Below are 24,259 nucleotides of genomic sequence, written 5' to 3' on the forward strand. Positions count from 1 at the left end.
GAGAAGGAAAGAGACATACAGCCCTAGGAAGCTCAGAGAGTCCCCAAAAAGATGAACCCGAAGAGGTCCACACCAAGACACATCATAATTAAAATGCGAAAGGTTAAACATAGAGAGAGAATCTTAAAAGCAGCAAGAGGAAAATAGTTAACTTAATGGGATCTACCATAAGACTGGCAGCTGATTTCTTAAAAGAAACTTTGCAAGACAGAAAGGCTTGGCATAAAATATTCATAGTGATGAAAACCCAGAATCTACAACCGAGATTACTTTTTTCCAGCAAAGCTATCATTTAGAGTCACAGGACAGATAAAGAGCTTCCCAGACAAGAAAAAGTTAAAGGAGTTTATCACCACTAAGCCAGAAGTACAGGAAATGTTGAAAGGATTTCTTTAAGAAGAAAAAATATGTATCAAAAGTATGAATAAAGAATGACAATAACTACATATCTATCAAGTTTTTCAAATGAAAAAGAATTAAGCACTCCAATCAAAAGATACAGTGGCCGAATGTAGAAAACAAGACCCTTACATAGGCTGCATACAAGAGGATCACTTTATATTAAAAGACACATGCAGACTAAAAGTAAACAGATGTAGAAAGATATTGCATGGTGGACCTAAATTGTATTGTACTGAATGGAGTAAGTTAGACAGAGAAAGAAATGCATAATGGTTTCACATACATGTGGCATCTAAATAAACAACAGCCTCATATATACAGAGAATATTTTGACAGTTACTAGATGGGACGAGAGTTGGAGGGACAGTGAGAAAGGGCAAAGGGACTAAGTACAAATGGGTAGTTATAAAATAGTCATGCAGATATCAAGTATAACAAGGAATATAGTCTAAAGGGGAAGTGGGGTACTAGATTTATTGGAGTGATCAGTTTGTGAGTTATAATGATCACTAAGCACTATGCTGTACACCTGAACCTAATATAATATTGTATGCCAACTATAATTGAAAAATAAGAAATATTATTTTAAAGAACTCAAGTGCAGCAAATATTAAATAATAGAAACTATGACTTCAAGTAGCAGGTAATTTACATAAGGAATTTATTCCCCAAGGAGCAAGGAAACTCAAATGGCTTCAAAAAGATTTGGATGAATTTATGAACAACAAATATATAAATGGCTACAAAGAGGAGATAAGATTTAAATCAAAGAACTTTTACAGAGTAAATCTCAATAGAGTAAATGTTACATCCCACAGCTACATGACAGTGATGTGATGCCTCTTTCCTTTGGTGACAGTTAAAAAATGGCATGTCTAATAGAGAGCCCTTTGACATCTCTTCTTGGTCCTTCCTGTTAAACTTCAGAGGATTAGTGAATCCAGGACATATTCTATATTCTTTGCTTTTTTCTCTTACCCAAATCAATGCCTGTCTTTAGTTATTTTCTTTTCTAAATATTCATGACAATTTTATTTTAAGAGAATGGCTTGTCTATCTTTGCCAAACCCTGGAGGTTGCTGAATTTCAAGTTAATTTTAGAAGCTAAAATAGGAGAAGAGTTCATCTGAAATTATCCACCTGCATCAATGAGAAAGTTTATAAGAAAAAAAGACTTTTCATTTATCAGGAATTAGACAATCTGACAGGTGTGAAGTGATATTGCATTGTGGTTTTAATGAGCATTTTTCTGATGATTAGTGACCTTGAGCATCTTTTCATGTGTCTATTGGCCATCTGTATGTCCTCTTTGGAGAAATACCTACTCAGGTCTTCTGCCCATTCTTCAACTAGATTGTTTGTTTTTGTTGTTGTTGAGTTGAATCAGTTCTTTATTAATTTTGATTATTAAATCATTATCGTATGTATTGTAGGCAAATATCTTCTCCCATTCAGTAGGTTGTCTTTTTGTTTTGTTGATGGTTTCCTTTGCTGTGCAAAACTTTTAAGTTCGATATAGCCCCATTTGCTTATTTTTTCTTCTGTTTCCCTTGTCTGAGGAGACATACCAGAAAAAAAAATTGCTAAAAGCAATATCAGAGTTTACTGCCTGTGTTTTCTTCTAGGAGTTTTATGTTTTTAGGTCTTACATTTAAGTGTTTGATTCATTTTGAGTTTATTCTTGTTTATGGTGTAAGAAGGTGGTCCAGTTTCTCTCTCTCTTTCTTTCTTTCTTTCTTTCTTTCTTTCTTTCTTTCTTTCTTTCTTTCTTTCTTTCTTTCTTTCTTTCTTTCTTTCTTTCTTTCTTTCTTCCTTTTTTTTTTTTTGCATGTGTCTGTCCAATTTTCCCAGCGCCATTTATTGAAGAGATTATCTTTACCTGGTTGTATATTCTTGCTTCCTTTGTCATAGATTAAGTCACCATATATCCATGAATTTATTTCTTGGCTCTCTGTTCTGTTCCATTGACCTATATCTGTTTTTAGGCCAGTACTACGCTGTTTTGATTACTATAGCCTTGTAGTATAGTTTAATATTAGGTAGCATGAAACCTCCAACTTTCTCAAGATTGTTGTGGCTATTCAGGGTCTTTTGTGGTTCCATATAAAAGTTTGGATTATTTGTCCTAGTTCTATGAAAAATGCTACTGATATTTTGATAGGGATTGCATTGAATCAATAGATTGCTTTAGGTAGTATGGACATTTTAATAATATATGCTTCCATCATTTGTAACTTCTTCAATTTCCTTTTTCAATGACATAATTTTCTGAGAACAGGTCTTTTACTTTCTTGGTTAACTTGATTCCTAGATATTTTATTGTTTTTGACACAATTATATATGGAATTGTTTTCTTAATTTCTCTTTCTGATAGTTCATTGGTGTATAAAAATACAAGAGATTTCTGAATAGTAATTTTGTTTCCTGCTACTTTACTAACTTTAGTTATCAGTTCTATCAGTTTTTGGTGGAATCTTTAGGGTTTTCTATATATAGTATCATATCATCTGAAAATAACGACAATTTTATTTCTTTATTTCCAATTTGGATACCTCTTATTTCTCTTTCTCGTCTGATTGCTGTAGCTAGGACTTCCAAATCTATGCTGAATAGAAGTGGTAAAAGTGGACATCCTTGTCTTGTACCTGATCTTAAGGAAAATGCTTTAGTTTTGCCTCATTAAGTGTGATTTTAGATATGTTTGTCATATATGACCTTTATTATGATGAGGTATGTTACCTCTATTCTTATTTTGTTGAGAGTTTTTATCATAAATAGAACCTTTGGTAATATTTTGTTGAGTATTTTTGTATCAATGTTCAGCCTACAGTTTTCTTTTTCTTTTTCTATTTGTACTGTCTTTGTTTGGTTTTGAAATCAGGATAATGGTGCCCTTGTAAAAAAAAAAAAAGTTAGGGAGGCTTCCTTCCTTTTGAATTTTTTGGAATAGTTTGAGAAGAATAGGTATTAATTTTTCTTTGAATGTTTGGTAAAATTTACCTGTGAAGCCATCTGGTCCAGGACTTTTTTTTTTGGAAGTTTTTGATTGCTGATTTTGATTTCATTGGGGGTAACTGGTTAGTTAAGATTTTTTCTTTCTTTCTTTCTTTCTTTCTTTCTTTCTTTCTTTCTTTCTTTCTTTCTTTCTTTCTTTCTTTCTTTCTTTCTCTCTCTCTCTCTCTCTCTCTCTCTCTCTCTCTCTCTCTCTCTCTCTCTCTCTCAGTCAATCTTGGGAAATTGTATGTTTCTAGAAATGTATCCATTTCATCCAGATTGTCCAATTAATTGATATACAATCACTTATAGTATTATCTTATAATATTTTGTATTTCTGTGGAGTCAGTTGTCACTTATCTTATTTCAATTCTGATCTAATTAATTTGAGTCCTCTCTTTTTCTTGATGAGTCTTGTTAAAGGGTTATCAATTTTGTTTTTCCTTTCAAAGAACCAACTCTTAGATTCATTGATCTTTTGTAATGTTTTTCTAGATCTTTTAAATGTAAGTTTAGATTATTTATTTGAGATTTTTCTTGTTTCTTGAGGTAGGCCTCTATAGCTATGAATTTCTTTCTTAGGACTGCTTTCACTGTGTACCATAGATTTTGAGTCATTTTGTTTTCATTTTCATTTGTCTCAAGGTATCTTTTGACTTCTTGCTTGATCTCATTGTTAACCCATTCATTGCTTAGTAGCATATTGATTAACCTCCATGTGTTTGTGCATTTTCCCGTTTTTTTTTTTTTTTTTTTAATCGTAGTTGATTTCTGGTTTCATACCACTGTGGTCTGAGAAGACACTTGATATTATCACAATCTTCTTAAATTTATTGATACGTGTTTTGTGACCTAAGATGTGGTCTATTCTGGAAAATGTTCCATATTTACTTGGATGGATATATATTCTGCTGCTCTGGGGTAAAAAGCTTTAAAAATATCTAATAAATCCAACTAGTCTAGTGAGTCATTTTAGGCAGCTATTTCCTAGTTGATTTTCTGTCTAGAAGATCTGCCTATTGGTGTCAGTGGAGTGTTAGTCTCCTGTGAGTATATTACTATCTATCCCTCCCTTTATGTAGGTCAATAATTGCTTTTGTTGAGTGTGTAAATGTTTATTAGTATTATTTCCTCTTGCTGTTTACATCTCTTATTATGTAATGCCTTTGTCTCTTATTGTAGCCATTGTTTTAATGTCTATTTTGTCTGATATATTTATTGCTACCCCAGGTTTTTTTTTTTTTTTCATTTCCATTTGCATGAAATATCTTTTTCCATCTCTTTACTTTCAGTCTGTGTGTATCATGTAATCTGTGGTGGGTTTTCTGTCGACAGCATATGTATGGGTATTGTTTCCTTATTCATTCAGCTACTCTCCAGATTGGAACATTTAATCCATTTAGATTTAAAATAATTATTGATGGGTACATAGTCATTGCCATTTCATTATATGTATTTATGGGGTTTTTTTCATACTTTTAAAAATATAAGTCCCTTAACATTTCTTGTAATTCTGGCTTGTTGGTGATACATTCCTTTAGCTTTTTCCTTCCTGGGAAGCTCTTTATCTCACTTTCCATTTTAACTGATAGTCTTGCTGGGTAGAATAGTCTTCTTTTGTAGGTTCTTGTTTTTCATCACTTTAAATATTCTGTGCCAATCCCTTCTGGCTTGCAAAGTTTCTGTTGAAAAATCAGCTGGCATTCTATGGAAATACTTTTGTAAGTAATTAGCTGTCTTTCTCTTGCTGCTTTTAGGATTTTCTCTTTGTCTACAACCTTTGGCATTTTACTGAGGCTGTATCTTGGTGTGGGTCTGTTTGAGTTCATTTTTGGGGGGACGTTTTGTGCTTCCTGGACTTGTATTTCTATTTCCTTCTCCAGTGTAAGGAAGTTTTCTGTCATTATTTCTTGCATTCTCCCTTTCCCTTCTGGTATCCCATATGATACAAATGTTGGTATGTTTGATGTTGTCCCAGAGGTCTCTTAAACTTTTCTCATTTTTTTTTATTCCTTTTTTTCCCTGTTCTAATTGGGTATTTTCTGCTACCTTGTCTTTAAACTTGCTGATTCAGTCATTCACTTCATCTAATCTACTGCTGATTTCTTCTAGTGTATTCTTCATTTCAGTTATTGTATTCTGCATTTCTGACTGGTTCTTTTCTGGTTTCCATTTTATTTTTTATATTTACTATCTGTTGAAGTTCACTAAGCATCTTTATAACCAGTATTTTGAATTCTGTCTCTGGTAGGTTGCTTGCCTTCATTTCCTTTAGTTTTTTTCTTGGAGTTTTCTTCTGTTGTTTCAATTGTGGCTTTTTTTCCACCATTTGAGTTGCCTTTCTGTGTTCTTTTCAATATAATAGGAAGATTTATTTTGTCTCCCATCCTTGGCTAGGTGGCCTTATGTAGTAGGTGTCTTGTGTGACCTAGTGGCACAGTCTCCCTGATCACCTGTGCTAGGGGCTCTAGGCATGTTCCTTGTGTGGTTGTGTGTGTTCTCCTGTTGTAGCTAAGCCTTGATTACTGTTAGCACATTAGTGGATAAGATTAGCTCTCTTTTTGACTGACTATGGGAATCAGCCATGCCACAAGGCATAGCTGTTGTGTGGGTGAATCCCAATGAGCGGATTCACCCCAGCTGACTCCCGTACCTGTTGAGACCACCCTTTGGGTGAGCTGCTTATAGGCCCAGTCAGATGGTGCTCTGTTATGGTCAGAAATCAGCCTTAAAGCAAGGTCAGCCGCTGCCTTTGATTGCTTGGGGCTACCTAATGGGAGCTAGAAAGCGCTTTGGGCATGGTTTTTGCCTATGCTGGATCTAGAGTCAAGTGGGAGAGACCATGCTGTGAGCTGAGGTCTGTTACCCCCAGTAGCAGGCCTGGAGTGACTTAGCAGAAGGACCTGTGTACTTCAAGGCCAAGGACTGCTTGTAAGCTGCCTATATGACTCTGCAGTTAGAAGAGCCTTTGGGTGGTATGTGAATTGGATGCTGCAGGGACCTACAGGGTCACTGGTATAAAGCAAGAAAATGTCACCTAGCCAATGCAGAGTCAGGTTTCATGCCAGTATTGAATCTGCAGCTTCCTATAAAAGTCTCAGATTTCTGCAAGGACAGCCCCTGTCCATCTCAGACCCTCAGACTGCCACATTTGCTCAAGAGATACTACAGCTCTGGCTGAGACCAGTGGCTCGCCACTAAAAGTCTCCCCAGAAATATGTGGGCTGTATGTGGTCTGAGTGAGCTGAGGGCTGCTGGCTGCCAATAAATGTGTGGCCCAGAGAAGATACAGAATGAGGATGGCTGCCTGGCAACAGGCCCACCACAGGCAATTTATGGTCTGGATATGGCAGGGTCACAGGGAGACGTGGGGTAGAGTGAGCTGATCTAACCAGTACAAGGCGGCTTCAAAATCGTCCAAGTAGGGGAAGGGTTCAACACAGGCAAGATGGCGGCCATTCATAGACTGCTCCAGAAGCGGGGGTGGGGTGGGGTGGGGTGGGGGGGTGGGGGTGGGGTGGGGGGGTGGGAGGGGTGGGGGGGTGCTGACAAAGAAGCAGTGGCGGTGGTCTCTCTAGCCCTTGCCCCAGTACCATGCAACCCAGTATTTCTTTGTATGTCTCCTGCACCTCCCGAGCTGCTGATCCTCCACCAGAGCCCATGGTGAGTGTCTGCGAGTGAGTGAGTCTGTGCATGGGCCCTTTAAGAGGGACATCTGGGTTTTCAGGTTCCTTCCATCTCACTCAGACGGCCAGAGTTTTTCCTGTTTTTGCAGTCAGATTTTTTAAGGTTCTCTTCTTGCCTAACTGGAACTCTAGGCCAGGAAGCCCTTGTCTGGAGCTGGGACCCCTCATTTCTTTAGGGGGGGTGGGGCTCTGCAGTCACACTCTCCCTCCTGATGCTCAGCTGCCATGTGTAGGTACAGGACAAGCTCAGTCTGTATCTCTGTTCCTACAACAGGTCTCAATGTGGCTTTTTCTTTATATTCTCAACATAAGTGTTATGATCAGATAGACTTCAGATGGTTCTCCAAGGTTTTTGCTTTATAATTTAGCTGTAATTTTAATGCAGTCCTAGGAGAGGGTGAACCCTGCTGTTACCTAGCTGTCATCTTCTCAAATAATCCAAATTTTTAATAAAAAATTAATAATTATAAAGGTAATAAATGCTCATGGTAAAGCGAAAAGAAAAACATAAATACAGCCCCAAAGTATATAAAGTGAAAAATAGAGGCCTTCTATTCCAACTACCAATTCCTTATCTTCCATGCCCCAGATGGTAACATAGCAAAGGTCTCATCATCAAAAAATTTATAATCTAAAGGAAATGATAAACAGGAATAGAATTAACTTGTACATAAATCATGTAAAGTAAGGTAGGAATAAGTATCAAAAAAGAGTTACTAATAATGTTCAAAAGATGCTATGATTATTTTTAATTGGTATGAGAGAGATTGGGGAAGGAATTAGGAAAAACTTCAGTAAGAAAGTAAATTGTGAAATTATCCTAAAAGTATACCTGCATTTCCCCAAGCCAAGATGGGAAAGGAAAAAATGCAATGGACCAAAGGAATAATATGTGATAAAGTGAGACAATGAGAGATAGTTGATCACGTTTGGATCATGAAGTATAGAGATGAGAGTGGCAAGTTAAAAGGCTGGAATGGTTGTTTTGGAAGGATCTTACTGTGGTGAAAGTTGAATGGTCATTTAACTTATAGAGAATTCATTGAGTTTCAGGTCCATCAAAATTCTAAATAAGAGGTCATGTATTCAGACTTGTTCCCAAGTTGATTCTGGGATTCTTCAATTGAGTGGACTGATGTGGGTGCAAACAGAAGCTATTTGATGAGGATGCAAATAGAAGTCTGTTAAAGAGAGACTATCAAGGAGGCTATATTTGAACTAAGTTAATAACAACAGTAAAACTGGCAGTTTTCAGAAAGGTTAAAATAGTTAGGATGTGGGGGCAGGACAAGAGGGATTCCAAAACAGTTCATTATAATAAGCAAGAATCTGGCTCATTCCCATCTTAAAGCTGAGAATGAAGCAACCGATTTAGGTATTTGTATGTTTTTTTTATCCTCTTTCCATTTCCATCTCTTTATCCTGTTCACCTGCTAGGCTCAACTTATTCTCAATTTTCCCGTGAAGCTTTTCCCCCAGTATTTTTGGAGACATTGACAACTGTCCTACTTCAACTATGATACTAGTTATTAGGCTCCTTTTGAAAGTTAGACAAGTGATAACCTGAGAGAAATAGACAAACAAATAAACGAAAACGCTGAAAACCTAAATTACTCTGTGATATAATTTAAAACCCTTGGTATTTTCTGCTTTATGAGTGAAGAATGCTACAGTCAAATTACATGTAAATTAGTCAAGTGACTTGTTTAATCATGATATTTCCTCATTTCACTCTTACAGCTATGAAAATTCCTCCAGTTGATCTGCTTGTCTGTCCCACGGTTTTTCTCCACATCACTTGTTGTCTTCCTTTGGCTCTCATTATTCGGTGGCTCTGTTTCTCCCTGCTCCTATACTGTTTCTCTAACATTTTTTTTTCCTGTCATACAACTCTATTTCTCTGCCTTTCAATGGGTTTTTCATATTGAACAAAGCTATGGTAAATGCCAACATTTTGTCTATAAGCAGCTCTTCCACTTCCCCCTTTGTCTCTCCCATGAGCATTATAAAGCAGAGTTTTGGCCTAAAATCCAGGTATAGGAAAGAGAGGTAGAAGCAATTTCTCTTGGGATTATTAGAAAAAAAAAAAACAAAGCTCAGAAGCTAAGGAAGGGCAGCCATGTTTTTTGCTCTGTGCTTTGGAGAACTAAGAGAAGCTCTGGGCCTAGGAGGATAGTAAACTAGACACAATAGAGGAGCCAGAGAGAGAATGCCCCGAAGGGCAGCTATTCCATTCATAGTCTTTCATAAAAATATTTAATTATTTATTTATTTTTAAATTAAATTTATTGGGGTGACATTAGTTCATAAAATTATATAGGTTTCAAGTGTACAATTCAATAACACGCCCTGTGTATATGGCAGTATATGTTCACCACCCAAGTTAAATTTTCTTCTGTCACCATGTATTTGACTCCCTTTAGCCTTATATACCTCCCTCCTCCCCCCTTTCCCTCTGGGAACCACTAAACTGTCATCTGTGTCTCTGAGGTTTTGTTCGTTTGTCTTGTTCATTTATTGCTTTCAGTTTTATATCCCACATATGAGCTAAATTATATGGCTCTCAACTTTTTCTGTCTGACTTATTTTGCTTAGCATGATAATCTCAAGATTTGTCCATGTTGTCCCAAATGGCAGTATTTCATCTCTTCTTATGGCTGAGTGATATTTCATTGTATATAGGTACCACTCTTTCTTATCTAATCATCTATCATAGGGTTTCGGTTGCTTCCATGTCTTGACCACTGAATAAGTATTGCAATGAACATTGTGGTGCATATGTCTTTATGGGGAAACGTTTTCAATATTTTTAGATACCCATAAGAGGGATTGCTGGTATAGTCACATGGTAATTCTATTCTTAGTTTTTGAGGAAACTCCATAATGTTTTCCCTAGTAGCTATACCAATTTACATTCCCTCCAGCAGTGTATGAGGATTACTCTTTTCCCGACCACCTCTTCAACACTTTTTACTACTAGTCTTGTTGATAATAGCCATTCTATAGGTGTGAGGTGATATCTCTTTGTGACTTTGATTTGCATTTCCCTAATAGCTAGTGAAGTTCAGCATCTTTTCATGTCCGTTGGCCATTTGTATATCTTCTTGGAAAAAGTGTCTGTTCAGGTCTTCTGCCTATTTTTTTTTAATTAGATTGTTGTTGTTGTTGTTGTTGTTGGTGTTGAGTTGTATGAGTTCTTCGTACATTTTGAATATACAAAGCCCTCATTGGTGGCATTGTTTGCACTTCTCCCAATCAGTTGGTTGTCTCTTTGTTTTGTTAATGGTTCATTTGGTTGTGTCGTAGCTTTTTAGTTTGATATAGTCCCATTCATTTATTTTTGCTTTTATTTCCTTACCTTTGAGGTCAAATTCATAAAATTCTCTCTAAATCCAATGTTTGTGAATTTACTATCTATGTTTTCTTCTATGCAATTTGTTGTTTCAGGTCTTATATTTAGGTCTTTGATCCATTTCGAGTTCATTTTGGTGTATGGTGACAGCAGTCTAGTTGCATTCTTTTGCATAGGCTTTTTAATTTTTTCATCACAATTTATTGAAGAGATTTTCTATTCTCCATTGTATTTTTTGGGGCTCCTTTTTCAAAAATTATTGTCTATATATTTGAGAGTTTATTTCTGGGCTCTCAATTCTGTTCCATTGGTCTGTGCCTGCCACTTATAGTCTAATTCGTGAGTTTCACAAAACATCCCACAATGCTTTCAACCTATTTCCTTTTCTTGTGACAATTTACGTTGGGATTCTGTCGCTTGTAACCCAAGTAATCTTAAGAAATACAGAGAACATAGTTTTTAATTTGTCTATTTATTTATTTAAAGTAGGGGTTATATTACTTGAGATGGTTAGGTGAAATGCTTTTATTTAAAAATAAACAAAACAGCATCCATAAATCAGAAAAAAATCTTCTACCCTATTTCTCTAAAGTTAAAAAAGCATAGAATCTCAGTGTTTCTAAATTAGTTATTGCTTTTGAAAAAAATTTATATTCAAGATGAACTAGGACAAATTTACATGTTAACTAGTTTTATAAATTTATATTTTTTAGTCAAAATTATTCATGAAAATGATAGGTTTTTCATATGAAAAGAATAATTCTCAGTTAACATACTATCATCAAATGTAACATGGGGGAAATCATATTAATTAGAAGCAGCTTTAATTAAATTATTGCAGCACAAAACAGTTCTGGTTGCAAGTTTTGATCTCATTATTTTTATTTAACCTTAATTAGAGGCTGACTCTACTTTCTCTGCTTTTACTGCTGAAATCAAAATTGCAAATAATATGTTTCAGAAAGAATTTTTGAAGGAAAAAAGAATTATAAGCAGATTTTAAATTATGTAATACATGCCACCACCTTATTATCTAACATATCCAAGAAGCATTTTAGCGACCATTTCTTTCATTTTTATAGTTATCACTTAACATGATGGTTACGCACAAATATTTGAAAGTATGTGCACACAGGAAAAAAATCATCCAATATGCCCATACAGTCTTCATTTATATTTCTTAATGCCTGTGCTTAATTATGGATTAGAATATGAAGTTAGAAAACATTCTTTTAACTCTTGATTGAATCATTTCTCTTTTAGAACTACCAAGTTTACTTTAAACAAATATTTCACTTATAGTCTGTGTCTCTATAAAGTTATTGGCTAAATGGAATCAATATCAGTGATATTATGATAAAGCTCTGTCAAATATAGCTACAAGTAAATGTCATTGAACTTCTATCACTGTGTAGAACATCAAGGAACTAAAAAGGTTTCAAGGCAATGACTTTGTTTTTCTCAGTATGTGCGAATCCCCTGTCTGGCAGACCCCTTTTTAATTATTAGTAGCTTTTTTCAAAGATATACCTGTGTATGTTCTTGCTTTCATTCCACCAGGTGTGCAGGTGGAGATTGTTTAACCTGAGCCATATTTGCAGTACATCATGAGCATCGAATTACATCTAAACTATTTCAGTTAAAAGGCTAATTATAAATTCCTGGAAAAAGAGCAGTTTATTGGAGTTCAAGAGCTCCTTTCATCATGAGAGCTTACACATGATCATGAACTTAAGTGTCACATCTACAAGCAAGAAGACAGCTTGATAAACAGTCACTAATTTACTCATGTTTTGAAAGAAGAAATTTTTCTAATAAATAAGCAGAAGAATTTCTGCATTAAATGAAACAGAAATAATAAGAATGTTTTAGCTTATGGTACATTAAGCTCTTCTATTTCATTATTTTTGACTCAGTCTAATTTTTAATAAATGTTAGATAAAAATAAAAAAGCATTTAAAACATATTAAGATGAAATCTTAAATCAATTTGACTTATTTTTTTGCTTTGGCTTTCTCAGAAAAATAATATATGTTGCATTAATTAAAATTCAATGTCTTTTCTTTTTTTGAGCCTCCTGTATGGGCCAGCACTTTATATATTAACAATAAAAAAAATAGATAAGATGAAATTTCTTTCCTCAAGAAGTTCACGTCTAAGGATAAACAGATAATTATAAGATAATAACAGTAACTGAAATGTAAAAGGTTTTGTAATAGAGATATTAAAAAAATTTTATTGAGCCATAGATATTTTCAAAACTACTTTGGAAGAGATAATTGTTTTACTCTTTTCACACACAGAAAAATTAGTTTGCACAGAAAAAAGGTTACTATTGCAATGAATATTTAATCTCAATTCAATTCTATTTGATTCTCTAATGAACTTCAAGAGGCAAATTTATCAAAAAAGTGAGAACATAGACATTTAGATTTTGTCAAAAAAGGATGCAGTCTCATTTCCTCCTTTCTTCTAAATATTATTTTTTATAGTTTACATAATCTTTACTTATATTAAAAAATTATTTTTTCTTATCTTCTTCTAATTCCCTATTTTTCAGAGGACAACACAAACCCAGTCTTCTATAAGAAGTATAACATAGAGTTGTCCATAGGTTATCTCTGTCTACTTTGTAATTGACAATTTATCGCTTCTGATAAATACTTGACATTTGACCACAGCTGTCTTTACAAAAGAAAGGAATGGTGGCTTTCTAGTACTGTGATGAGGGAAGAAACTTATACTGATGATGACGATGATGATGACAGCATTATGGCAGAATTTAAATAGCATTGTTTCATTAATCATCACCTGTAGTAAAATGTACACTATTGTTATTATTTTACAGATTAAAAAAAAGGCAAAGTAATAAAGTAACATCTGTTTGATTCTACAATTTTATTGAAACTAAAATGTGCTTATAGTTGGAAACAAATACATTTTTAAAAACTTTTGTTCAATTTTTATAGGCTCATCTATTTATTTGTCTCTGATAGAAAATTGAGTCTTTGAGTTAAATAATTAGACTTACCCTGTTCTGAACACTGATGATTATTTCCAGACTTCAATAGTTTTGTAGCTAGGAAAAATCTTACAGATCATTTGCTTCTTATTCGAAAGGTAAAGAAAGGACTCAGAGAAAGCTTGAGTCACCCAAGGCATGTCCAGCTCTCCTGTTCATAGCCCTGTTATCCCAGGCTCAGTTTCCTCACCGTCACACAAAAGGCTTAAGAGAGTTAAAACCCACCCTAACCCTGTATAACTAATGGCATCCTTATGAAAATAGATGATGATAGATGGATAGGTGGATAGATAGGTAGATGATAAATAGGTGGTAAGGTGGTAGATAGATAGATAGATAGACAAATAGATAGATAGATAGATGATAGGTATATACATCTTTGGAATGCTAGAGATGCTGGAGTCTTTTGGCTTAATATAATTGTCCTCAAACTTTTAACATTTATTGGAGTTCCTTTTTATAGTCTCACTTTGTTTATTGTCTAGTTTGCTCTATTAGTTTGTCTTCTTTCTGTTGTTGTTGTTTGCTTAATATTTTTAAATTACAGTTGACATACGATATTATATTAGTTTCTAGTGTACAACATAGTGATTACACATTCATATGACTTATGAACCGATCACCTGATCACGCATCTGACATCATATATAGTTCTTAACAATATTATCGATTATATTCCTATGCTGTGCTTTACATTCTTATGACTATTCTGTAACTACCAATTTGTATTTCTTAATCCTTTCACCTTTTTCATTCATCACCAAAACCAACCTCTCATCTGGAAACCATCAAAATCTCTGTATCTATGAGTTTGTTTCTGTTTTGTTTGTTTGTTTGTTTGTTTGTTTTTTAGATTTTGTCTATAAGCGAAATCATATAGCATTTGTCTTTCTCTGTCTGCCTTACTCCACTCAGCACCATACCCTCTAGGTCCATCCATATCGTTGCAGATGGCAAGATTTCATTGTTTTTTCTGGCTGAGTAATATTTCTTTATATAAATATACTATCTCTTTTTTATCTAGTCATCCATTGATGGACACCCAGGTTGCCTCCATATGTTGGCTACTGTGAATATGCTGCAATGAACATATGAGTTCACATATTTATCCTTTCAAATTAGTGTTTTGGGTTTCTTTAGATAAATATCCAAATATTCGGAAGGAAAGTACTGGGTCTTTCTTTGTGTCTTGTTATAGCCTTTATTTGGATGTCTATTTTGTCTGATATCAGCATTGCTACCCCAGATTTTTTTTTTATTTTTATAAAATATCACTTTTCATCCTTATACTTTCAGTCTGTGTGTCTTTTGATTTAAAGTGAGTCTCTTATAGGTAGCATATTTAAGGGTCTTGTTTTTATCCATTCAGCCACCTATATCATTTGATTAAAGCATTTAATTCATTCACATTTAAAGTAATTGTTGATATGTAGTTATTGCCATTTTATTACTTATATTTTTGATCTCTTCTTCTCTTTCTCCTTCTTTTCCTTCTCCCTCTTCTTATTCTAGAAGTCCTTTTAACATTTCTTGTAATACTGGTTTGGTGATGATGAGCTCCTTCAGATTTTTTCTGTCTAGGAAGCTCTTTATCTGCTCTTTAATTCTAAATGATGTCCTTGCTGGGTAGAGTAATTTTGGTTGTAAGTTCCTGCTTTTCATCACTTTGAATGTTTTGTGCCAATTCCTTCTAGGCTGAAAAGTTTCTGCTGAGAAATCAGCTAACAGTCTTATGGGAGGTCTCTAGTAGGTAACTAACTGCTTTTAAGATGCTCTCTTTGTCTTTTACCTTTGGCATTTTACTTATGATGTGTCTTGGTGCGGGCCTCTTTGGGTCCATCTTGTTTGGGGCTCTCTGCACTGCCTAGGCTTATATGTCTATTTCCCTCACTAGGTCAGGAAAGTTTAGTCATTATTTCATCAAATAGGATTCAATTTTTTGCTCTCTCTTCTCTTTCTGGTCGCCCCGTGGTGGCAATTTTGGTAAGCTTGATATTGTTTAAGAGACCTGTTAAACAATTCTCATTTTGGGGGGGTGGGGGGGGTGGGGGAGAAGAAGGGATTCTTTTTTCTGTTTGCTGTTCTGGTTGGGTGTTTTCTGCTGCCTTATCTTCTAAATCACTGATTTAATTTTTTTTTTTTTTTACTTCATCTAATCTACTATTGATTCCTTCTGATGTATTCTTTATTTTGGATATTGTGCTCTTTGTTTCTGACTGTTTCTTTTTTATGTTTTTTATCTCCACTTTTATGTTTTCTATCTCCTTGTTAAAGTTTTCATTGAGATCATAGAATACCCTTATAACTAGCATTTTAAACTCTGCACCTAGTAGATTGCTTGTCTCCATTTTGTTTAGTTCTTTATCTAGAGCTTTGTTCTGTTCTTTCATTTGAGATATGTTTTTTTTTTTTTGTCTCTATTTTGACTGCCTCCTGTGTTTTGTTTGTTTTGTTTGTTTGTTTGTTTTCTATGTATTAGGTAGAACTGCTATGTCTCCAGGGCTTAACAGAGTGGCCTTATGGAGTAGGTGTCCTATGGATCTCAGTACCATAACCTCCCTGGTCACCTGAGCCCACTGCTTCAGGTGTGTCTCTTATGTGGGTTCTGTGGGCCTTCCTATTGTAGTTGAGCCTTGGTTGCTGTTTGCAAATCAATGGGGTGGGGGGGGGTGGGGAGGGGTGGGGGGGGTGGAGTGACCCTTAGTCTGATTGGTTGTGAGGACTGATCAGTGAGGGGCTGACACTATGGAACAAGATTCACTTTAGTAGGGCTCTGGTCCTTGCGCAGTCTGCCATTTGAGTGTGTCATCTTCAGAGGCAGCAAGGTGGTTCTCTGGCTAGGTCAAAAGTAAGCATGAGACATGCCAGCCCCAGGGCCTTCTGGGAGGGGCCCTGACCCAGGCCAAGGTCAGATGTTGCCTGTGCCATGCCTGGGGCCACCTGGAATGAGATACAAAGCAACCCTCAGGTGGCTGCCTACACTGGGCTTAGAGGTGTTTAGGAGAGGCCAGTCCTCTGACTGAGGCTGGCAGCTCCCAATGCCAGGCTTGGAGCTGCTCAGCAAGAGGTACGGGGAATGCCAGATGCTTCTTATTTGAGGCTTGTGAACTTTTGAGAGATTTTAGGAAAGTCCACAGCATGAGCCAAAACAGGCCGTTTGTATGGAAAACCCATTGGAAGCGGCTTGGGTGGGCCCTGAAGCTGAATAGGGCAGGGCCTCAGGGTGGTTTGTCTGTTTTTAGCATTCTCCTCCTCATCCAATTAGCTATTGCTAATAGTGACAAAGCAGATAATCAAGCATGTTAAAAGCATGCTTAATATCTAAATAGAGTCTGAGTGAATATCTAAGGGAACTTTGGTACATAAGACAGATGTATTTTACCTGTGGTCTTTGTGACTGATTTTAGCTTTTAGAAACTAGATTGCTTTTTGTCTTTGTCTTTGCTTTTTTGTTTTGTTTTGCTGTTTTGTTTGTTTGTTTTGCTAATTCTAAGCCATGATGAGATTCATGGGTAAATTACATGTGAATAAAGGTAAAAACAGTTGAATACATTTCTAGATTACATTTTGAGTCTAGAACACAAATTCTATTTTTACATGAAATTTAGTTGTTTTTTTTTTCTATTGTGAAAATCATGGCTCTGAAAAATTGATGATTTAAAAACTAACCACCGATGTCACTTTAAATTCTCTGTTTCCTAATCTCACTCCTCTTTGAGCCAATGAACTGAGAGGTGGTGAGACTTTGCAGAACAATACCTCCACTTGTAATGAGGCACCTTAAAGCAGTCCCCAACTGGAACCTATTGTTGCCACATCCTTGGGTGCTGAGGTGATTAAATTGGGAGTCAGCGAGGCTTCCTTATCTGTCTAATCCAGTTTGGTTTAAACCACTGAGCTGATAATACAAGGGTTCATAAACTGATACTAGGCAAGAAAAAGCAGCTTATTCTTTCTTTCTAAACATTGTGTCAGGCAAACAAAGAGCAAATAGTGACAAAATGAAGTCATAACTATGTTTCTATACTTTGAGATATCTTTAGTACACGAAAAAAAGTATTGGTTATCATTAGGGTCTTTTAGAGGCTTGGTAAAGCAACAACAACAAAAACTTTTCTAACTGAATTCTGACCAACTGAAAATCACAACCAAAGAGTGGGGAAGTAGGGGTCACAATATCACTTTGATTGCTGATAAAGCTGTTATTGAAGAGTGTTCCCTAAAATTTAATCCTGATTCCCAATTCTGAACAGACTTGCTCACCCGCTAGGGCGGCCCTCTCCATATCAGCAGGGTTGGATATGGATTTCCAAAGAGGAAAAAGATAGACCTGCAGGCCGATTAGTCATTCCCAACAATTCCACCTGATGACTCAGCCCAACTCCCCTGGAGTGGCAGAAAGTGGCAGGAGAATTAAGCTAATGATGTTCTGTCCGCATGAAACAGCAATTTGACCCATGGCGAAAATGCAACCCAATATTAAGAGTTACAAGGATATTCAAAGTCCAATACACTTTGTCTATCTACTGTGCTTTATATATGTTGTTCATTTAACTTTAAAACACTTTACCACATCCGAGTCCAAACCCAACCTCATGAACGTTGTAAAGAAGTTATCATAAATGTTATCACCATTTTACAGATGAGGAAACTAAGCCTTAGAGAGGGTGATAATGAGAAGAGCAGACATGTCTTACTCTAAAACCCATTCTTCCCACATCCTCAGTTATTTCTCATGCTAATATTATAGTACTTATCCAGGTAAATAAGATTTCTTAGTTGGAAAATCATTCTGAGACTGTGCTAATGGGAATTTGATAGGTAATTTATTGATATACACTTTTGAACTTTTTATTTTGAAATAATTTTAGGCTATGGAAAAGATGCAAAAATAGTAAAAGAATTCCCACATACCCTTTAACTCAACATTCCTTCATGTTATCATCTTATATAATTATCAAAAACAGGAAATTGACATTGGTACAACACTATTAACTAAACTATAAACCTTACTCAAATTTTACCATTGTTTTTCATGTTAACTGTGGAGTTTTGAGGGCATGAACTGTATTATATTTATTTATATATCCATTGTGCCCAGTGGTGAGTCTGGTCTTAAGTTGTTGATTAGTAAGTATTTGTGGAATGAGTAAGTAAATTAATGGATATTGAGTTTCACAATGAAACTTGTGTATACGCCTGTGTGTATTTGCATCCCATAGGTTTAGAAGCACACAAAGTACAGCATAGTACTTTAAAAATTGCATTTTTTTTTTTTTTTTGCAAAAGCAAATTCACGAACTAGATTGAAAGACAGAAAGACAGACACAGTGGAATTTGCTAAATAGACAGAAGGCTATGGTGTTACATTAATTTTTACGTGTATATATGTGCATGTGCGCATGTGTACATATGTGTGTGTATGTTTCACACCACACCTAGTAAATGCCTGGAGAAGAGAAGCAGCAGTTGTTGGCAATCGGTTTTGCATTTCTGGGCAAGTTACAGAATCTTAACCTAAACCAGAACTCTCTTGCTTGAAGAAGAAATCCAAACAGATGCTTTTAGGGTCTCTATTTTCTTTCTCAATAAATTTAGTAGAGATGTAATATCAATGAAGTGTGAATTTTGCTATGACAGTGGTTTCTGACAGTTTCAAAAATAAGCAATGTTTATCTCAAACTTTATAACCAAAGAATGTAAAACCAGAAGAAAAGCATTAATCAAAGAACACAAATACTCTTAGTAGCCTAATGGACCCTAAAATGACCACTTTTCTTGCTGTTTTCTCCATCATCTTTTAACCAAACTGAAATATTAATGTGATAAAATTTAGAAAGACAAACATATGGCATTATTCTCAGTTAGGCAAAACTGATATACAAAATTGTTGTGAGAACTGATTTTTCTCAGAAAGTTCAACTTTTGAAAGATTTTTATTATCTTATTGTTATTCAGATGGAAGACGTCATAGCACGGATGCAAGATGAAAAAAATGGAATTCCTATTCGTACTGTCAAAAGCTTTCTTTCCAAGATACCTAGCGTCTTCTCTGGTAAGTTTGCATTTAGTATAGCTCAATTTTATCCTGTATCTTTCACAGAACCATTTAAAATCTATTCTAGTTGTTCACTATTGAAACTCTCTAATTCATTATTCAATACTTATAAAATACCTATGCTAGATTCAACATCATGTTGGACACTTGAAATAGTAAAATGAAACAAAAAAGCAAAAATTATGACACAATTTAGCTTAGTTGCAAAGACATAATGTAAAATAACAAATGTGAAATACAATATTAAAATAAAGATATTTGAAACAATGTAATGTAGGAGGGTGGAAAAAAATCAATGAGGAGTCAGGAAAGGTTCCTGAAGATTAGTGATAAGCTGAGTTTTAAAAATGACTTGCAAAGCCGCTACCATCACCAGCTGTGTGTGCAGAACCGAGAGTGACTAAACTAAAAAAAAAACAAGGTAGATAGACAGAAACAGAGTTGAAGCAGATTATAGGGGCCTTTGACAGCCAACGACAACAAAAAAATCTAGTTCTGATATATGGGTAAATATAGAGAAATTTAAACCTTTTGCAGAGAATGTTACGATGAACGTGTTCAGGATGAATTGGCATTCAGTAAAGGCCATCGTCTTTGTCATTGGTATAAGGTCTTTGCAGGAATAGTTTAGATGCCAAGATTCTAATATATGGGGAGGAAGAAATGGAGAGGGAAAAGCCCGAGGATTTGGTGAATGACTGAACATAAAGGATAAAAAGGAAATGACCCAACTTATTTTTGGTGTTTGTTTTTTTTAATTGGGTGAGATATAGGAATTATCAGAAATAGGGAAACCCCACAAGTTTGATTGTAAACAATTATAGTAACTGGAAAGAAAGAGAATAGCCAGAAGTTGGAAATCTGGGTTCTGGCTCCAAGTGGTAGTGAAGGCCCATGCTACGGGAACTCAGGCACGCATGGGGCCTGTGCTAGCGAGGCTAAGAGAAGAGGCAAGAAAGGACAAACCAAAGCCTTCTCAGCGAGTAATGAATGACAAGTCAGGAGACTGGTGCTAAACACCGGGTGGGAATGGTTTTGATGAGATTCATGAACAGGGGTTGTGATGCTTCCTCATAAATAGAATCAAAAGAAAATCTGTGATCCAGAGGGCTTCAGCCTTAGTGGGAGGGCAAGAATTAGGACTAGAATACAAATAAGCAGGCTCACATATCGGGGTGTGAGCCCTGCATTGCTCTCAGAATATCAGTGGTGGATGTTGACCAGAGCCTGGCTTATCAACTGCCTCTGCCATGAGATCCTGTGGAGTGTGCGTCATCCGTAAAGTGTGTGTGTCTTGCACTGAGGTGATATCAACCGGGGGGCTGGATAATGGCCCTGTGCACAGAGAAGCAAAGGAAGCCTGTCTGCAGATTGAGAAAAATGAAATACAAGAGGAAAGAGAATCGGAGATGATGAGGCAGAGAGTACGGGGTTCCTGGTGGCTTTTCGGCCTTTCTCCCAGTCATCAGGGGCACAGTGCTGCAACCTGCACAAACTTACCTTTCTCATCTTCAGGCCTCCACTAGGAAACATCTACCTTTTGTTTTGCCATGTTCTCTAGTCCACACTTTCCCTGCATCTCCAATGGACTCAGTGGAGGTTCTTAGGAATGCAAATTTCCAGACTCTAACTACAGATGTGTTAATTCATTAGGACTGGGATACAACCAGGGAATCAATATCATTAAGCTCCTAAAAATGTATATGGCATCTGCTAGTCTTAGGGCCATGCAAATTATATTTTCCTTTAGTTTTTTTTTTTTATTCAGTTCAGTGAATACTGATTAAATATTCACTTTGTTCCAGTTACTCTGCTGGGCGTTGAGGGCTAATATTTTCATTTTAGTGGGGAAATAGATTACATATGCTTTGGTACTAATTATTCACCAAGTATGATTGCGGGGGGAGGAAATGGGGGAGAAAGAAGGAAAGGAGAGAGAAAGATTAATACTATAAATTGCTTCAAGTCCTGTTTTGGAGTAAATAAGGAATAAACATGGAAGGAAAATCTCAGAAGTTTCTACTGTGTGTTGAGGAGTCCTTTTGCTCAGAGTCCTCATCTTTCGATTAGGGCTATTTCTTGCCTTTAAACTGAAGCTCTCCATCACAATAAAAAAATGAAAGATGAAGTTCTACTATTACTGTATAAAATTTTCATAGAAACGTTCATGTTAATTTTATGCAATTGTATCCTCAAATTGGAAAAATGTAACTATAAAGCTAAAAATATAAGATTTGTAGATTTTGCTGAGAATTTTCAAACCCAAAAGCCTTATTCTTGCATGATAGCTGTTTCCTTGGAATTCATATCCTATAACAATGTTTATTCATCTTTCATCTGAAAATCTTTGGTAAAACAAACTATGACACTTGTATCAGCTGAAAATTCTTTGTATTTAAACCCTAAATGGAAGCAAAAGAGACCAGTTCAGATGGAACATAAAAGTTTGTGAATAAAAGACAAAATGATTAATTTATATTTTTCATGGCATTTGATCCATCTCTGATAATATTTTACAACTGTAACATTTACCTTGGTTACAGGCATGTTTGAATGAATTAAAACTGACAACAGGTTTTTAGTTGCTTAACAACAAGACACTGAAATAAAGGGGGGATGGTGCTTTATTTTTAGAAAATATACTATATCATAATAATATTGAATACTATTTGGATGTAGAGTTTTGTTGGTTTATAGTCATGGATGCTTTATAGAATTTAAATGCATAAGCATAAAATAAATAGGTTTTAAATTCTAATGAGAGAAAAAATTGCTTCTTCAATATTTAATATTTCAAGGGTTTGAACCAGCCACTGAGATTTTCTTTTTAATAATTAAGGGATTTTTAGCAAGGGCTTTTTATTTTGATTTTATATATTAAAATAATAATTATATAGTATACATAACAATATAATAACAATTACTTTAATATTATGGTTTTTTTTACTTCGTAATAAAATATTAGTAAATTATAAGCCTACTATGTAGTGATTGGCTTTTAAAATAGTAGTTTTATTTCTTACAACACTTCAAGGTAATTATTATTTATCTCTATTTTATAAAGAAGGAAATGGAGGGTCAGAGAGTTCAAATTTTTGGCCTAGCATTGTACTGCTTACTAATATCCAAACCAAATCGGTCCAACTCAAGATTTCATTCGCTTTTCTGCACCACCGCGCATTGCCCCCATAAGTGCTATCCTTTAAATATGCCTCTGTTGTTTCACCATGGCAAATAAACATACATCAGAATCTGTAAAATTATGAGAACTTGCGACGCTTATATTCGTCTCTCAGACTATCCCACTCCAGATGAAAGCTCTTTGGAGTACTTGTCAAAAAGGCCCATCTTTTTGTCTCAATTTTACCTCCGAGGACTTGTATAAACTTGAGAAAACAGCTGCAGTTTCTTTCTAAATTTGGAGTTTAGACCTGATGATCTCCGAGTCCCCTTTCCACACAATTCCTATAATTCAGAGAACACAGAAGGGGAAAGTGTGGGAAAGGATGACTGAAAGAGAGCGCGGCAGGCTGGAATGTTCACAAGACAGCCAGAGTGATAAAGCTTCAGTGGGAATCTTACTGCATTTTCTTTCCCTAGTCAATGCCGTCTGTGCCTGTAGTTTTAATCACAAACTTTATGCACCCTTCCACATGTATACCTGTAGTCCAGATCTTTTGTCTGAACTCCAACGTATTCCGTATACTCAGCTCCTTATGCAATGTTTCCACTTGGATGTTCCAAAAGAACTTCAAACTCAGCTAGTCCAAAATTAAATTCATAGTCTTTCCCTTAGCCTGTTCACTGTTTTCTGTCTCAGGAAAGATTGGCACATGCTGGAAATTCTGTAGTCACCTTGACCTCTCTTTCTATAGCCCTTTCTTCTCATGGCAATTTTATCAACAGATCTTAGCAATCTTTTCTTCTAAACAGCCTTCAAATCATTTGGCCTTTGACCATCTACTCTTGTATTGCTCTACTCTATGCTATCGTCTTCACTCACTGAACTATCGCATTGCCTTCTAACTGGTCTCCACGTCCACTCCACACTACATCCTCTCTCTTTCCACAGGGAGGCCACACTGGTATTTTCAAGTTGCAAATCTGATACATTAAAATTATTCTGTCATTTTTGGATTAAGGCTAAAATCTTTAACAAGACTCCTACGCAGCAGCATAGTTCAGTCTCTATCTGACTGTCAAACCAGTCTCATAGCATGTACCCTCTTGCTCTCTTGGTTCAAGCCACAGAGGTCACTTTACATTTCTTACACTCCACCTGCCCCTTCTTGCCTTGGGCATTTCCACCACTGTGCTGTTTCTTCTCTTTGGAATGCTTCCATGCCTTTTCCCCTTAGCTCAGCTTAGACCTATTCATCTCAGGTCTACCTCAGTTTCCTTTGTTAAATACACTCCTAAAACAGCATTTTAAAAAATAGTTTCAGAGTACTTTATTCCATTTTGTAGATATAAAATTATTAGTGGTAGCATTTGATTAATGTCTGCCTTCCAGACAATGCTGTAAGCTATAAGAAAATTCTATATGCTCACTTTCTAGCCCAGTACCAAAAAGAATGTTTAATATAGGTGTTCATATAAGTATTTGTTAAATGGGTAAAAAATAATTATAATTTTAGAGGCAAATTTGCATTAATATGTCTTGTAAAAGTAATTAAACTACTGTGATAATGTAGCTTTGTCAACATACATAAGTTATTTCCATTTAAAATTATTTTTAGTAATTA

General features: G+C 35.5%; 1 protein-coding gene across 12 annotated transcripts in view; it reads left to right on the top strand.

The window, feature by feature from the left end:
• The window catches only part of RGS7 (regulator of G protein signaling 7), a 557,275-nt gene that overhangs the window by 194,321 nt on the left and 338,695 nt on the right, over positions 1-24,259 (top strand). For all 12 annotated transcript variants that reach the window (XM_036235632.1, XM_016166718.2, XM_036235631.1 and 9 more), the window contains exon 3: positions 19,415-19,511. In XM_036235632.1, the coding sequence (XP_036091525.1) occupies positions 19,415-19,511 (97 nt within the window). The remainder of the gene's footprint in view (positions 1-19,414; positions 19,512-24,259) is intronic.

The sequence above is a fragment of the Rousettus aegyptiacus genome, unplaced genomic scaffold, assembly GCF_014176215.1.
Source record: "Rousettus aegyptiacus isolate mRouAeg1 unplaced genomic scaffold, mRouAeg1.p scaffold_m13_p_18, whole genome shotgun sequence".
Classification (NCBI taxonomy): domain Eukaryota; kingdom Metazoa; phylum Chordata; class Mammalia; order Chiroptera; family Pteropodidae; genus Rousettus; species Rousettus aegyptiacus.